General features: G+C 35.0%; 1 protein-coding gene across 2 annotated transcripts; it reads right to left on the reverse strand.

Annotated features, from left to right (window-relative positions):
- Positions 1-26: 26 nt before the first annotated feature.
- On the reverse strand, positions 27-13,920 carry LOC148310329 (uncharacterized). Of its 2 annotated transcripts, none has more exons than XM_088258657.1 (7): positions 13,753-13,920; positions 12,043-12,174; positions 9,934-10,095; positions 8,146-8,315; positions 5,892-6,271; positions 3,550-3,780; positions 27-2,069 (listed from the first exon to the last, which is right to left on the reverse strand). In XM_088258657.1, the coding sequence occupies exons 1-7, from the start codon at positions 13,897-13,899 to the stop codon at positions 1,855-1,857; spliced, it is 1,437 nt and encodes a 478-aa protein (XP_088114783.1). In that variant the 5' UTR covers positions 13,900-13,920; the 3' UTR covers positions 27-1,854. The 2 variants fall into 2 exon arrangements, with proteins under 2 accessions (XP_088114783.1, XP_088114782.1); XM_088258656.1 differs by having other exon boundaries at positions 3,550-3,783.
- Between the last annotated feature and the right edge of the window lie 687 nt (positions 13,921-14,607).

The following is a 14,607-nucleotide window of genomic DNA, read 5'->3' on the forward strand; positions in this document are numbered from 1 at the left end:
TAGTTCTAGTAATAAAAAGATTGTAAAATTATTAATTTATTTTATTTTATGTACTCAAATTATATTGACATAATGTTTATTATCATTTCGCACAACTATTCCATTGTCTTTACTTCAATATTTTATATTATACTGCAACTTCACATCTCATTATAAATACAATCTCTTTAAATACGTTATTTAAACACAGAGGTTAGAAATCGCTCACTCCTTTCAACAACGTCATACATCAAAAAACTTGATTTATCAGGAGATCGTTTTTAAAGTTTAAAAAGAAATACAATGTATTAAAAATAAATATCAAGCCACTTATCGAACTTTTTACTTTACAACAGATCTTTTTAGGTAAAACCTGAATGTTTTTTCTCCATTTGAAAAATATTTATTTTATTTAAAAAAATAATAAAACAATCCCTTTTCTTCAAAATGCAAAAACAACTCTTTCTACCCTGTAGGGGGTTAAGGATTAAGTTAAAAATATGCCGCTTTTGCTGGGATATAGTACATTTTCTGGGCATTCTAAAATATGCACAACTGAAAATTGACGATTTTTTATATATGACATTGTTGAAAGGAGTGAGCGAAATGTGTTCTTTTGAGTACAGAGAAAATATCTATTCACTGTTTTAAAATCTAAAATAGTTTCTTAAAATTACACCTGCATGGGATTTGACAATTCTTCACGTATTTTTATAAATATTGTTTTATATATTATAATATGTTTCATATGTTATGTGTTATAACCAGGGCTTTTTTTCAAATAACGCGGTAGAACGGAGTTCTGGCACCTTTTTTCACAGATATATACAGGGTGTCCCATAATCTAACGTATTCCTTTCAAGTGGTGCTAGCTACTACCATCACGTCATTTCCCCGCAGGAGTAGGCTGAAAGGATGGAAGGCCACTCTCTCTTATCCTGACATACACTCCTCGCCTCCTTCTCATCCATACATCTAGTCATATCTAGTCAGACTTTTGACACCGCCAGATTTTAGGTTCTGATTGATCTGAACGTGCCAAGTCTCTTTCGGCTGTCCTCGTTCTGTTTTCTCTCTCACATTCGCCACATATATTTTCTTAGTCATTCTCTCGTTATCCATTCGTTCCACATGTCCATACCACCTTGAAGAACTCTTTCTAATCTTTTCAATTATTACTTGTTCAGCCTTACATACCTTTCTTATATCTCCGTTTTTAATTCTGTCATACAATGATTATTTCGGTATATAATGACTTTTGAATGCATATTATTTTTTGACATCTCATCAAAGATGAAGAAGAATATGAAGTCTGGGCATTTACGGGGCTGACGACTGTCATAGGCTGGTTTAAGTGATCACTTTACACACGTATAACATTCACCAATTCTACCCATTATCGACAACCACACTACTCAAATTCCACTCAAGTTCTGTATATATGAACCAATTTAGAAACCTTGTTCTTGAATCACTAATACTTCACTAGAGACATCTATTGGTGAGATGTAAAGAAGCTTTTTACATGCCAAGACTTCCATATTCTTCTTCATCTTCGATGAGATGTCAAAAAATCATATGAAAAATAACTCCTGTAATTGGAGATAATCCAGATTTGTGAACAATTATTTGGACACACTCAAAATGTTGAATATTTCAGTATTTATTATTTATTATTTATTAAAAAACTATAATGACTTTTGAATGCATTTGGAGACAACTAACACCATGGCCATTTAGTCTTTCTATCATAATGATAATGCAATGCATTCGGAGACGAATTCGTGTATGCAAACGGACATACTTTGACAGACTCAAATGTCCTAACAAATGCAAAAACCGTGGGTTACTTCAGGAAGGTAACGCAGTGCTGAACTATGGTTTTTTGGTAGTGTCTGAATACAGGGCTAGTAATGTCTCTGCGGTGGCGGTGCTGGCAGATCCCTGCTGCAGCATATGTAGACTCTCGTCAGGACTGGAGGACGACTCCATATCGGTGCTGGGAGACTCATCCCTCTTGGTGATCACGTCTTCCACTGGGGTTCTGGTATTGCTGGCACTGCGAGGTATTTGAGGGAGCGGGAAAGATGCTGTGGAGAAAATAAGAAAAAAAAATATATAGGATCACAACGATTCTGATCATGCATTTAGAGACAACGTGGCCACTTCTAGGCATTTGAGAACAGACTATCATCATAATGCATATTCAAATGCATTTGGAGACATGGTATCACCATGTGCAGTCAAAGGCATTTGGACACATGGTGTCATCATGGCCATTCAAAGGCATTTGGAGACATGTTATCATCTTGTCCAATCAAAGGCATTTGGAGACATGGTGTCATCATGGCCATTCAAAGGCATTTGGAGACTGGCCTATCATCATAATGCCTATTCAAAGGCATTTGGAGACATGTTAACATCATGTCCATTCAAAGGCATTTGGAGACTGGTCTATCATCATAATGTCTATTCAAATGCATTTGGAAACAGACTTTCATCATAGTGCCTATTCAAATGCATTTGCAGGCTGGACATCATGTGTAATCAAAGGCATTTGGAGACATGGTGTCATCATGGCCATTCAAAGGCATTTGGAGACTGGCCTATCATCATAATGCCTATTCAAAGGCATTTGGAGACATGTTAACATCATGTCCATTCAAAGGCATTTGGAGACTGGTCTATCATCATAATGTCTATTCAAATGCATTTGGAAACAGACTTTCATCATAGTGCCTATTCAAATGCATTTGCAGGCTGGACATCATGTGTTTTCAAAGGCATTTGGAGACATGGTGTCACCATGGCCATTCAAAGGCATTTGAACACTGGCCTATCATCATAATGCTTATTCAAATGCATTTAGAGACTGGCTATCATCATGTGTAATCAAAGGCATTTGGAGACATAGTGTCATCGTGGCCATTCAAAGGCGTTTGGAAAAAGGCTATTATAAAGGGTGTTCGAATACATTTAGAGACAGGCTATCATCATGGCCATTCGACAGTTTGATATGGCGTTAGTTAGTTTATTTATTTGTAAAAAAAGTTTACAAATGGTTTATAATATTTTGAGTTTGTCCACTTAACACCCACAGGGTGGAGTGCGGTCACTTCCTTGTTTGAAACTGACAGTTACTCATAGAATGTACAAAAAGGATGGTATTTTAATTATTATTTTTATATTGTTAATTAATGTTTTACTTCGTAAATACCACTTTTTATTAAAATCTACTGTAACACGTATTTCGATGCATTCTGCATCATTTTCAAACACCGTATTAATTAAAAATGGATAGATTTTACCACAAAGTGACTGCCGAATCAATTAGTGAAATTATTTTTTTTGAGATAAGTTTAATGTCAATCATACTACTTTTCCTTGGGCCGTTCCGTCTTCGCAACTCAGCGTGCATTCAAGAAATAATTCAATATCGCGTCTGCAGGTCTTCTGAAATGATCGAACACTTTCCCGAACGGCTCATCTTTCCGTTCAATGTCTGCATTCTCCTCTTCTGGACTTCCAGTATGAGGGGCTGACATTTGTTGGTAAAATAAGGTAACTTGCCTATAACTCCTTGAAGGTGGTAATCCATATCTCTTTTCCCTCCAGTTTCCACCTTTTCTTCGTTGTTCTTTCTTCCCTTGGCCAATGTCCATATGGGAGGTGGGATGTTGTAGGCGTCCTTCCGGACTATCGGCTCCAGCAGACCCTTCCTGCTGGCTCTGATGGTCGCTCCAATCAGGAAAGGGTTGTTTATGTCTTGAATGTAGCTTGGATCGTCTTTGTACGAGTGATCTCCTTAAAAAAATAAATCAAGCACTTGATTTTATATCCTACGGATGATATATCAACATATCGTAGTCGTACAGAAGAAAGTGACCAACTACCAAAACGTAAAATGTTCATTTTTTTCATTCAAACCCTTTTACCGCACCCAATGGTGCATAGGGCACTGCATCATATAATCGCAGTGTTATCTTGATCATTAACACGTGAAGGAAAGGTGATCAGCCCTCCGCTTCAGATACCAGTCCAGGGTTATATTGAATGAATATTATTGTGAAAAAATCACCAATACTTATTTGACCCCCCCTGGGAATCGAACCCGGGATCTCCAGTGTGGTAGCCGAGCGTGCTGACCATTACACTACGGAGGCAGAGAAAATGTTCAGGAGGGCCATTTAAGTCACTTTTGTTGCCAAGAAAATAAACATCAATGCAGTTAGTCATTTTTCACAAGTCAATATATTATACTTCCAAGTTTAAAATCCTTTTGGGATTTTTTCAGGGCAATATTAAGCTAGTAAGATATCAAATAGTCAATGATCACGTTTTTGTAAGAAATGCACTTGGTCACTTTCTCCTGTATGACTACGATATGTTTATCTACCAAACAATAAAATGAACACAACAGCGAGACAGATTTATAAAATTTCTAAATTCAATCACATCATATTATTTTTTGATATCTCTACATAGATGAAGAACAATATGGAAGTCTGGGCTTTACAGGGCTTTGGAATTTACAGAGTTTACGACCGTCACATGCTTAGTTTATGTGATCACTTTACGCACGTGTAACATTCACCAATTCTAACCATTATTGACAACCACACTACTCAAATTCTTTGAAGTTCTGTATATATATATATATATATATATATATATATATATATATATATATATATATATATATATATATATATATATATATATATATATATATATATATATAAGAACCAATTTTGAAGCATTGTTCTTGAATCACTAGAACTTCACTAGAGACATCTATTGGTGAGATGAAAAGAAGCTTTTTATTGAGCAGAAACTCTTTTATTAGTATGTGAGGTCCGAATCCTGGATTATAATCACACACATGAGAAACGCCAGAAAATATCATTTTCATTTTTATCATTTTCGCTTATAATTTGACCAGATAATTCGTTTACAACATTTTGAGTGTGTCGAAGTGTGTCAGTTCACGAATCTGGATTATCTCCAATTATAGGAGTATTTTTCATATTATTTTTTAACATCTCAACATAGATGAAGAAGAATATGAAAGTCTGAGTATATACGGGATAGTAATAATCAAGGATTCGGACCTTACATTCAAATATAATGCTCAATAAAAAAGCTTCTTCGTCCTACTCATAGATGTCACTTGTGAAAATTATTGTGATTCTTGTACAATGTTTCGAAATTGGAATATATATATAGAGACAACATTTTAAGTGTGTCCAAATAGTGATTCAAGAACAAGGTTTCTTGCTATTCTTATTCATCTTTGATGAGATGTCAAAAAATAATATGAAAACAACTCCTGTAATTGGACATAATCCATATTTTATGAACAAGTATTTGGACACACTCAAAATGTTGTAAATAAATTATCTGGTCAAATAATAAAAATTAAAATGGTATTTTCTGGCGTTTCTCATGTGTGTGATTATAATCCAGGATTCGGACCTCACATACTAATATAAGAGTTTCTGCTTAGTAAACAGCTTCTTTACATCTCACCAATAGATGTCTCTAGTGAAGTTCTAGTGATTCAAGAACAAGGTTTCTAAATTGGTTCATATATTTAGAACTTCCAAGAATTTGAGTAGTGTGGTTGTCAATAATGGGTAGAATTGGTGAATGTTACACGTGTGTAAAGTGATCACTTAAACCAGTCTATGACGGTCGTCAGCCCCATAAATGCCCAGACTTCCATATTCTTCTTCATCTTTGATGATATGTCAAAAAATAATATATGTATAGAGCTCTCAAGAATTTGAGTAGTATGGTTGTCAATAATGGGAAATCCTTTTGAATGTGTACAAATACTTGTCCACAAATCTGGATTATCTCCAATTATAGTATTTTTCATATTATTTTTTGACTTTTAATTAAATAATCACCTTGAGTCATGTTTGTCTTGTCCACGTAGAAAATCGAACCGTTTTCTTCCGTTTTTCCATTCGGCTGACTACCATTGACGCTTTGAGCAAGACCATCATTAGTTTTTGCCGGTACGAACCGATTTTCAAGGCTGTCAGATCGATTTTCTTCCGTTATATTCTTCTGTTGGTCATTCTCAATGCTTTCGTTGCTGTGCTGGGTGGATATTGAGAGCTTCGGCTTGTTTGCTACCAGGGAATCAGAAATATGTCCGCTGATGAAGCTGATACCTGTGCCGTTGGAGTTGGGTGTTGGAGGACTTTGTAGGGGAGATAAGGTATGCAGCGGAGGCGCTGATGCCATGTAGTGGTTCACTCCACCGATCAGATGTTCTGTTCTCCTGGAAGACATTGAATTATTTATTTATTTATTTAATAAATAGTGAAACCTCTATCATTTTTAACGGGACCTACTAAAATAAACTATGAATGCGGGATTAAGAGGTCAATACGCAAATAGATACGACCGAGTAAAGATACCGTCCTCCCAATCTGAATAACCATTCGTAGGCTAAAATTCTAAGAAGAATACATGTTTCAGGTGCAAATGTATTTATTTTAAAAAAAATACAAACCTGAATAGAATTTAAAAAAAATACCTTTGTTTTTTAACTGTTTTATTTTCGTAAGTCAATAGTATATTTTCGGCTTTGCAAATAGTATTTTTTTCAGCATCGGTTATTGAATGTGCGTTGTTTAAAGTTTTCTTTCAAAGAGTGTGCACGCTTCTGGAAATGCAGGTACAGGCAGCGGCTCCTTTTCATCGATATCGACCTCTCCTGCTATCGGTTACACAAGCTTTCGATAGTTTCTATCCCATACGTTGCCGTGGAATGTAATAAAATTGGAAATAATGTAAAAAAACAGACAAAATGTATCAAATATGCAGCTTAATTCGAACGATAAATGCGGTAAACGGTGATAGAGAAACGATTAATGCGATCTATTTTAGTATGAAATGAATCCCGGGTAGAAGAAATTAACGACACATCCGGGAAAACGATTATTTGAGGAACGATAGATAGAGGTTTCACTGTAGTTACATTTTTAAGTACAACATAATACAATTTCTAAACATTTATATATATGGCAAAACTTTTAGTTTTAGATTCGCTGTGCCTCTCCAAAAAATAGACTGAGCTCTTGTGTTTGGAGAGGGACTTACACTCAAGGTTTAATGTTTTATATAATTAATGGTATAATGAAAATGGCAGCCTTCAAAAGGAACTGGGAGTGCGATTAGGACTCGCTGGGTCCGCATTTAACAGTATGAAGGCTGTCTGGAGATCGGATTTATACTCGGTGAAAACCAAATGCCGCCTATACAATGCCTGCATTGCTCCTGTTCTCTTATACGGCTGTGAAACATGGCACCTTACAAGGGCCCAGAGCAGCCGTGTACTGAGCTTTGAGAATAGGTGTTTGCGGAGAATCTTAGGCGTGCGGTGGTTTGACTTTGTGAGGAATGAAGAGACAAGGCGTAGGACGCTGCAAATCTTGGTAACAACTGTGGTCAAGAAAAGGCGATTCAGTTGGCTTGGCCATGTACTCCGCATGCCTCCTGATAGCCTTAATCAAGCTTGCCTCTTTTACAAGGCATCAGGTTCGCGCCGCCCAGGACGACCACTACTGACAATTCGTCGGCAGCTCTCGTCAGAACTTGGGGACGCGGATCTGACTTGGGAGGATGCAAGGGAGCTGGCAGCCGACAGAAAAGCCTGGAGACAGTTTGTGGACTCCATATGCTCCACCTAGGGAGCGGATATGGTTAATAATGTAATAATGGTATAATAGTCTTTTTTTTAATATTTTTTTTTCAAGATTTATATGTGATGGGCATTAATTTTTTTCTGAAGAATTTTTATATCTTCTATTTTTTTATTTCTTTAGGAATATTTAATTCCCAAATATTTGAAGTCTTGTTGAAATAGTTAAGTATTACATTTTGGAGTTAAAAATCATTTAAGATAGTGATTTTTCAGTCTTATATTTATTTAATATGACCCTGGACTGGTACCTGAAGCGGAAGGCTGATCACCTTTCCTTCGTTTATTTAACGATCAAGATAACACTGCTTCTATACGAGGCAGTGCCCTATGCACCATTGGGTGCGGATAAGGGTTAAACGAAGAAGTTAGGCTTGAGCATTCATTTTGAAAATTTTAGGCGTTATTGGATTCCATTCCTGTGCTGGTTGTAATTTGTATTGCCATACCTCGAGAGGGGGATGATGACGGATTGCTGCGGGTTGTAGATGTGGTGAGAGAATCGGTCCACTGTGGAGTTGCCGGCTATGCCAGCCGTGGACATACGCATGACTCCAATTTGGGTGGTCCTCACATGATATGGGAAGTTCTTATTGGCGAACGTAGGCAGAGTCAAAAGCTGAAACAAAACCAGACTATTATTATCTTTTCATCTTTCCAACAGATGTCTCTAGTGAAATTCTAGTGATTCAAGAACAATGTTTGTAATTGGATCACATCTCAACATAGAAGAAGAAGAAGAACTTAAAAGTCTGGGCATTAACGGAGTACCATTCGTCATAGTTTCAGCCCAATAAAAAGCTTTTTTCATTACACCAATAGATGTCTCTAGCGATGTTTTAGTGATTCAAGAATAATGTTTCGAAATTGGATTATATACAAAGAACTTGTAGAAAATATAATTTAATTCTTATTATTTAGCTTATAAGTTCAGCAGTTAGTTTATCTACAACATGTTGAATGCGTCCTTATATAAAAAAGTGGTTAAAAAACGGGGAAAATGTGAATATTCCCAAATGTTGCTTTTATTGACCATAGTTGAAAATAAAATGAAGCAAATTTATAATGTTGACTTGATAATTATCTGAAAACGAGAAAAAAATGTCGAAAATAGTCGCAATAGCTAGCGTAACGACACAACCGTTGCATGAAACATGCAATGACATGCGCATATACACAAAGCAACGGCACGCTCTCAAACAATGAGAAACGTTGTGTATTGGTGATTTTACTAGCCATTTTTTTACAAATTATTTATTTCCTTCGCTGCAAACGAATAATTTTATATTAGAATACTTTCAAGTAATACATGATTATATAACGTAGGAATACAAAAATTGTGAGGGCTTATCTATTTTATTTTATATTGATATTCTCATTTGAAAAGTCGAGTTGTAGATAATACATATTTATTGTAACTGCAGACAGTTGGCAGAATTCCATATTGAATTGTTGGGTAATATATTCAAAATTAAACAAGGTTTGTTGGATTGAATTCTACATTTATTTATGTTTTATTTCATTTATTTATCTCAATAAAATGAAACGCATCACATTTTAACATATACATAAAGAAATGTAGAATTCAATCCAATAAACCTTGTTTAATTAAAAACAAAACGCGTCACGTATTAATGTATACATAAATCAAGAGTGTTTGATAGTGTCTTAATAAAATGAAACGCGTCACATTTTAACATATACATAAATAAATGTAGAATTCAATCCAATAAACCTTGTTTATTTAAAAACAAAACGCGTCACGTATTAATGTATACATAAATCAAGAGTGTTTGATAATGTCTTAATAAAATGAAACGCGTCACATTTTAACATATAATAATAATAAAACCCTTATCCGCACCCCAATGGTGCATAGGGCACTGCATCATATAAACGCAGTGTTATCTTGATCGTTAACACACCAAGGAAAGGTGATCAGCCCTCCGCTTCAGGTACCAGTCCAGGGTAATATTGAATAAATATTAGAGTGAAAAAATCACTTATATTTATTAGACCCCCCTTTGGGAATCGAACCCGGGACCTCCAGAACGGTAGCCGAGCGCGCTGACCATTACACTACGGAGGCGGACAAAATACATAAATAAATGTAGAATTCAATCCAATAAACCTTGTTTAATTTTGGATATATTACCCAACAATTCAAGTACATACATATCACCGGGAAGGGAAGGTTAACGTTGGGAGGATCTAAGAAGAAGAAGAAGATTGCTCACCAGGAATGAAACGTGACCAGCATATGCGATGAAGAGCAGGACAGCTGTGACGACGCTCTCCCTCACCCACTTGTCTATATAGTTGTTGGCGGTCAGTATGAACAGAGGTCCGGCGTTAAACCAAAGTGAACCACACAGACTGAAAGGATAGTAAAACACCCCCTGAAAGAAAGAAAATGTCACTGTTTTTATACATGTAGTCATATTTTCTTATTTTGTTATTACCTTCTGTTTTTTATATTTTCTCATTTCTTAAGATTACGAAGTTTTTTTACGGTGGTATGGACATGTGGAGCGAATGGATAGCGAGAGAATGACTAAGAAAATATATGTGGCGAATGTGAGACGGAAAACAGAACGAGGACGACCGAAAAAGACTTGGCGGTGTCAAAAGTCTGCGTAATCGGAGGGCATGTGTGATGGATGTATGGACGTGAAGGAGGCGAGGAGTGTATGTCAGGACAGAAGAGTGCGAGGCTCCATCCTCTCTGCCTACCCCTGCGGTGAAACGGCGTGATGGTAGTAGTAGTAGTAGTAGTTAATTTTTTTTTATATTCTCTTATTTTCTCATTTGTTTATTTTAAATATGCTTCTTAACTTATGTTTTTCTGATTTATTTCTTTTAAATATGCTTCTTTTGCCTATTTATTATACCTGTTTATTGTTTTTATATTTTGCCATGTGTTTAGTTTTGGTTATTTGAAAAAAATATTTTTTGTAACTTTATTATTTGTGTTCCAGTCTTGTTAACCTTAATCCCATGTCCCAAAATGAGAAATGGAAATTACTCATCGGGAATATTATATTTATTACTTATGAGTCATAAATATAACGCGCTGGAACACAAATAATAAAGTAACAATTTTTTTTAAATAACCAAAACTAAACACATGGTAAAATATAAAAACAATAAACAGGTATAATAAATAGGCATTAGAAGCTTATTTAAAATAAATAAATGAGAAAAACATAAAGTTAGAAGCATATTTAAAATAAACAATAAAGAAAATATAAAAAAATGAGAAAATATAGCAAATGAGAAAATATAAAAAACATGATGAAAGCAGACTGAATGCAGTCGAAATGCGATCCCTCAGACGAATGTGTGGCAAAACGATGTTTGATAGATGTTCGAATGATGAAATAAGGAAAGAATGTAAGGCTGAGATAAGCATTATCGATAAAATTAAGAAAGGTGTGTTGAGATGGTTTGGACATGTGGAGCGTATGAGTGAAGAAAGAACGGTTAAACAAATTTATGGGGGGAATGTAGTTGGAAAAAGAAGCAGAGGACGACCGAGGAAAACTTGGCACAATCAGGTATGTCAAATACTTGAAAGCGGCCGGGTCAGGAGTCGTAATAATCGTCGGCTATGTATGAGGAGATGCATGAATGTAGAAGAGGCAAAGAATGTTTGCAAAGACAGAGTGGTGTGGCGTTCGATTCTCTCTGCCTACCCATGCGGGGAAGCGGTGTGATGGTTAGTTAGTTAGTTAGTTAGTTAAAAAACATATGGTAAAAACAAAATAAGTAAATATGACTAATCACACCAATACAATAATTAAAATGGAGTTCTACAAATTAAACGCCACATCAATAAAATAGTTTTTTTATTGTAACTGCAGACAGTTGGTAGAATTCCATATTGAATTGTTGGGTAATATATCCAAAATGAAACAAGGTTTATTTGGTTGAATTCTACATTTATTTATATATATTTTAATACGTGACGCGTTTCGTCTTCTTAGGACATTAGTCAGTGTTTGATAATGTCCTAAGAAGACGAAACGCGTCACGTTTTAAATTATACATAAATAAATGTAGAATTTAACCAAATAAACCTGAAGAAGAATATGGAAGTCTGGGCATTTACGTAAATCCCTAGACTTCCATATTCTTCTTCATCTTCGATGAGATGTCAAAAAATAATATGAAAATAACTCCTGTAATTGGGGATACTCCAGATTTTGTGAACAAGTATTTAGACACACTCAAAATGTTGTAAATAAACCTGGTTTAATTTTGGATATATTACCCAACAATTCAATAAATAGTGACATTTTTTATATGCATGTTTTTGTATGTGATATGTTTTAAATTGTACTGACCTTTTCAGGGTATTTCTTGATGGTGAATATGATAGAGTATATGAACATGAACCAAGCTATGATCCTCAGCACAATGAGTCCATATCCGGCTGGACTCTCATACAAGTACAACACTTCTCCAGGATCAAACTCCTGAAAAATGCACAAACAGAATGGATTTATTTTACGATGTATGATTATTGGCTAATAAATTATTGTGAAAATTCACAAGACTATCGGTAACATTATTATCTAAATCTGTAGGGAACTAAGTGAGATATAAAGGTGGCCAAGGGTGGCCAACCCGCGGTCTGCGGGGGTCTTGTGGCCCGCGGAGCATGTCACACATTTTTCTTTGAGTGTAATTAAAACCACAAAATGACCATTCCATCGTACGTAGTTCAAATAATATGCCATATATGGAAGTATCTCATTATCGTGACAATTTCTTATATGGTATATCGTTATCAACATGAATGCACTGATAAATAAAATCAGACGACTATCCAAAATTTATTATTTTTTTTATTATTTTTAAATTGTCTAACTCTAATGTAATAAATGAGTTTGGTTCTAAATATCGCTCACTCCTTTCAACAACATCAAATATCAAAAAACTTGATTTTTCAGGAGAACGTTTATAAAGTATTAAATATAAAAAAATTTATTAAAAATAAATATCAAGCCACTTATTGAACTTTTTACTGTTCAACAGATCTTTTTAGGTAAAACCTGAAGGTTTTTTCTCCATTTGAAAAAAATTAAGTATATTTAAAAAAATAATCAAACAATACCTTTTCTTCAAAATGTAAAAACAACACTTTCTGCCCTGTAGCGGGTAAATATTAAGTTAAAAATATGCCGCTTTCGCTGGGATATAGTACATTTTCTGGGCATTCCAAAAACATGTACAACTGAAAATTGACGATTTTTGATTTATGACGTTCTTGAAAGGAGTGAGCGATATTCAACAGCTTAGTTATAATATTTTCAGGAGTTGGGTTGTTTTTGATTGGGTAGAAGATATTGCTTTTTAGCAATAAGCCCGCTAATGTACTTATTTATTTTCTGTACTTGAAATTTAAAAAAATAAATAAATTGATTATAAATTCAATTTCAATTCAGTTTAATTCAATTCAATTCAATTTATTTATTTATAGTTGACAAACACATTATAAACTTAAATTTAAATCGTATATATTCACAAAAATAGAAAATAAGCAAGAATACTATTGCTAAAGGCGTAGAAGAATCCAACTTCGGAAAACTCCTTCAGACACATGGAATAGATCAATATCCAATGAGATATTGTTCAACATAGCGGTAGCTCTTCCTACAGGCATAACCATAGGCAGGTCGGTCCTGTGTGTAGGAATGTGAAACAATCTATGTCGACGCTGTCTTAGGTAACTATCGGGAACATACAGACCAATGTTCCGGATAATTTCAGAATTATTGATGATACTGCGCAACAATGGATAAAAATGCGTAATCAAATACACATCCCTTCTAGTCTCTAAACTATTGTAGCCAAGCATACCCTGGAGAAACTGGGTCGGGTAGAGCCAAGGATAATAGCCGCACTCTCTCATGTAGAGATACTTCTTTTGGACTTTCTCTACCATAAGAGAGTACTTAAGCTCGTGTGGCCCCCAAATCATGGAGCCACTCTCGAGTCTACTTCGCACCAATGAGTTATAAAGAGTTCTCAGCACACGCAATAATGCTTACCTGTGCTTGGTATATGAAGAGAGCGATGTATGTTATAAAGTAGCTACACATGAATATGGTAAGCTTGACGGTGAACCCGACCTTCAGTCTGGCCCTCGTGATGGTGTAACCCTTCGCCATCAACACCAGCAGAAGCAAATACATCATCTCCGAAAATCCACACAACAATTGTCCTAAAAATTATCAAACAATAAAGAATAGTGCCATTTAAAAAACTGAAAAAAGTACCTATATCGTAGTCGTACAGGAGAAAGTGACCAAGTGCATTTGTTAACAAAAACGCGATCATTGACTCTTTGATATGTTACTAGCCTAATATTGCCCTGAAAAAATCCCAAGACGATTTTAAACTTGAAAGTATAATAAATTGATTTGTTTAAAATGACAAACTGCATTGATGTTTTTTTTCATGCCAAACAAAAGTGACTTAAATGGCTCTGCTGAACTTTTTGTATTTTGTTAGTTGGTCACTTTCTCCTGTACGACTACGATACCTAGGATTTTTTGACATCTCATCAAAGATGAAGAAGAATGTGGAAGTCTGGACATTTACGAGGCTGACGATTGATATAAACCGTGGTAATATTAACATATTGTGATCCAGGCTACATCCCAGCTAATTGTCTTTGTAGACTGTTGAGGTCATCTCTCTTCGTCCTCAGATTGTAGGTTCTTCTATCATGGTCAACATCACCCAGGCCATGCCTTCGAATCATGTTATATGTCGACTCGAAGCTATACGTCATCGTCTGATTCTAGTCTACCGTCGACATATATATATATATATATATATATATATATATATATATATATATATATATATATATATATATATATATATATATACATATATAT

The sequence above is a fragment of the Brachycentrus maculatus genome, unplaced genomic scaffold, assembly GCF_059751285.1.
Source record: "Brachycentrus maculatus isolate JH-2025_06_01 unplaced genomic scaffold, ASM5975128v1 h1tg000101l, whole genome shotgun sequence".
In the NCBI taxonomy this organism is placed as follows: domain Eukaryota; kingdom Metazoa; phylum Arthropoda; class Insecta; order Trichoptera; family Brachycentridae; genus Brachycentrus; species Brachycentrus maculatus.

What these genes read in the sequence shown, in the direction of transcription:
- LOC148310329 (XM_088258656.1), bottom strand. Translation starts at nt 13,899, where the DNA reads ATGATGTATTTGCTTCTGCTGGTGTTGATGGCGAAGGGTTACACCATC. An exon ending in TCAAGAAATACCCTGAAAAG is followed by an intron (nt 10,096 to 12,042) that starts GTCAGTACAATT and finishes TCTTTCTTTCAG; the next exon opens with GGGGTGTTTTACTATCCTTT. An exon ending in CCACCTTCAAGGAGTTATAG is followed by an intron (nt 2,070 to 3,549) that starts GCAAGTTACCTT and finishes TTTTCTCCACAG; the next exon opens with CATCTTTCCCGCTCCCTCAA.